At 46.3% G+C, this 2,500-nt stretch overlaps 2 protein-coding genes across 2 annotated transcripts in view; one reads left to right on the top strand and one right to left on the bottom strand.

The window, feature by feature from the left end:
* The window catches only part of LOC134186164 (ribosome production factor 1-like), a 3,019-nt gene extending 2,185 nt beyond the window's left edge, over positions 1–834 (top strand). Inside the window, exons 5-8 of the mRNA XM_062654083.1 lie at positions 76–158; positions 215–393; positions 465–591; positions 649–834. Of these exons, the coding sequence (XP_062510067.1) occupies positions 76–158; positions 215–393; positions 465–591; positions 649–690 (431 nt within the window). The 3' untranslated portion in view covers positions 691–834. The remainder of the gene's footprint in view (positions 1–75; positions 159–214; positions 394–464; positions 592–648) is intronic.
* The window catches only part of LOC134186165 (ras-like protein rasD), a 3,084-nt gene continuing 1,262 nt past the window's right edge, over positions 679–2,500 (bottom strand). Inside the window, exons 4-6 of the mRNA XM_062654085.1 lie at positions 2,220–2,447; positions 1,069–1,158; positions 679–1,010 (exon numbers count right to left, since the gene is read on the bottom strand). Of these exons, the coding sequence (XP_062510069.1) occupies positions 849–1,010; positions 1,069–1,158; positions 2,220–2,447 (480 nt within the window). The 3' untranslated portion in view covers positions 679–848. The remainder of the gene's footprint in view (positions 1,011–1,068; positions 1,159–2,219; positions 2,448–2,500) is intronic.

Here is a 2,500-nt window from a genome sequence, read left to right as displayed (position 1 = left end):
GTGTGTGTGTGTGTTTGCACGAGTGTGTGTTTGGGCATGTGTCACATGCTCATATCTACAATCCATTACCATTAGACGCTCTGATTCTGTGTCATCTTCCCGATGGGCCCACAGCACATTTCAAACTCACAAATGTCAAGTGTGGCTGGGAAATAAAGGTCACTAATATTCACATCATTTCATAATGCCCTCCATGCAAATTTCTTCTCGACAGCGTCACGGCCGTCGCACTCATCACCGACCAGAAGTTGTCATGAATCACTTCTCCACACGTCTAGGTCACACAGTCGGTCGAATGTTAGCCGCAATCTTTCCACACGACCCCGAGTTCAAGGGCCGTACGGTCGTCACATTCCACAACCAGCGTGACTACATATTTTTCAGACATCACAGGTAAGACATACCTGCCTAATGAATGACACCATGCTTACTTTTCCATAGCCTTTCTCTGCAAAAAACTCTAGATATATTTTCAAAAGTGCGAAGAAAGTTGGTATGCAGGAACTCGGCCCACGTTTCACACTAAAACTGAGGTCCGTACAGCAGGGAACGTTTGACAGTAAATTCGGGAAGTTTGTTTGGATCCATAAGGTGCAATCACACCACAAACGGTCGGTTCGATATTATTCCACCATATTGTTTGTTTAGAGAAAAGAAATGGACACGAGTCGAAGAAAATTTCATTTGTAGCGATATTGTTTATCAGATACAGTTCTGTTTGTAGGCACTACTAGTTTATGTAAAACAGTCTCTGATGATACAAATGCTCTACAAATAAAAGCATAGAAATAGAAACGAATATTGGAATTAATCTATGTTTTTAGATTCTAGGGGTTGTCGTTCCATTCCTAAAGTATACAGCATTCCTTACTCGACCTACTGGGAATGTGACCGTTTCTCATCTTTTGATTGGCGATTTTGTAGTGCCATTGCTCTTCGAGTATAGTCGGATTGACCAGCTTGACTTGCTCGATCAACAGCTGGAAAGCTTCTGTTATATTCAAGCCCGTCTAGGTTATGGAACATGTTTTAGTGAGAGGTTTCGACAGGTTTGTGTATAAGACTTACCTTTGCTGATGTTTCGATGAAGGGACATTGAATAGAACGACAGTAGTCCACGATGTCGTCGAATGGAACTTGTCTGTGCGAATCCAAATCCTACAGATCAAAGGGGCATGCAGTTAAGATGATTGGAAAGTAATGACTTACTGCACTCGTATCTGTTTGTAATGGCTACCCAAACGTTGGGTATTAGAAAAATATCAAATTGTAACAGGTGAGTGAGTGAGTCTTAAGCTATGCCAACTAAATATACATTGGTACTGCACCACCATGGACTATTGACCACCCTAGACTACTGCATCACCCTAGACTGTACTTCACTACCCTAGACTACTGCACCACCCTGGACTAATTCATTACGCTAGACTACTGCACTATACTGACTATGGCACCACCTTAGTCTACTTCATCACCCTGGCACCACCTCAGACTACTTCACCACCTCAGACTACTTCACCACCTTAGACTACAGCACCAACCCAGACTACTGCACCACCCTAGACTGCACCATCCTGGACTAATGCACCACCCTGGACTACGTCACCTTACACTACTGCACCCACCACCTTAGACTACTTCACCACTATACACTATTGCACCACCCTAGACTACTGCGCCACCTTAGACTACTGCACTCACCACCTTAGACTACTTCACCACCATACACTATTGCATCACCCTAGGCTACTGCACCACCTTAGACTACTGCACGTACCACCTTACACTCCTGCAGCAACGTAGACTACTGCACGTACCACCACCACCATACCACCACCACCTTACACTCCTGCACCACCCTAGACTTCTGCACCACCTTACTTACACTACTGCACGTACCACCTTACGCTCCTGCACCACCCTAGACTACTGCACCACCCTAGACTTCTGCACCACCTTACCTAGACTGCACGTACCACCTCACACTCCTACACCACCCTAAACTACTTCACCACTCTAGACTACTGCACCTCCCTAGACTACTGCACCACCTTACCTAGACTACTGCATGTACCACCTTACACTACTGTACCACCCTAGACTACTGCACCGCCCTACTCTACTTCACCACCCCAGACTAAGTCACAGCTAGTGCCTTTAACATGTTGCATTCATCTTTCCCCTAGCACGGGACCCGTGCGTTTTAGAAACAGACCAACCTTTTTGTTGCCAACAATAACCATCGGCAATTCCCCCTTGTCTTCATGCTCGCGCACAATCCTCTCCCGCAGCTCCTTCAACTCCTGCCAGCTGTACGGCGAGTTGATAGCGAACAAGACGAGAAAACCGTCTCCCTGTGCGAGGGCGCTGTTGCGGTGATCAGCAAACTCGTCCTGACCGGCAGTGTCGATGATCTCCACATCGTACGTCCGTGTCCCGCATTCCACCTGCATGACAACAACAACTTGTTGCAATCACTCAACTCTGACTACTCAGCATT

Source organism: Corticium candelabrum, chromosome 10 (assembly GCF_963422355.1).
Source record: "Corticium candelabrum chromosome 10, ooCorCand1.1, whole genome shotgun sequence".
Taxonomy (NCBI): domain Eukaryota; kingdom Metazoa; phylum Porifera; class Homoscleromorpha; order Homosclerophorida; family Plakinidae; genus Corticium; species Corticium candelabrum.
This window is presented reverse-complemented; position numbering and strand designations above follow the sequence as displayed.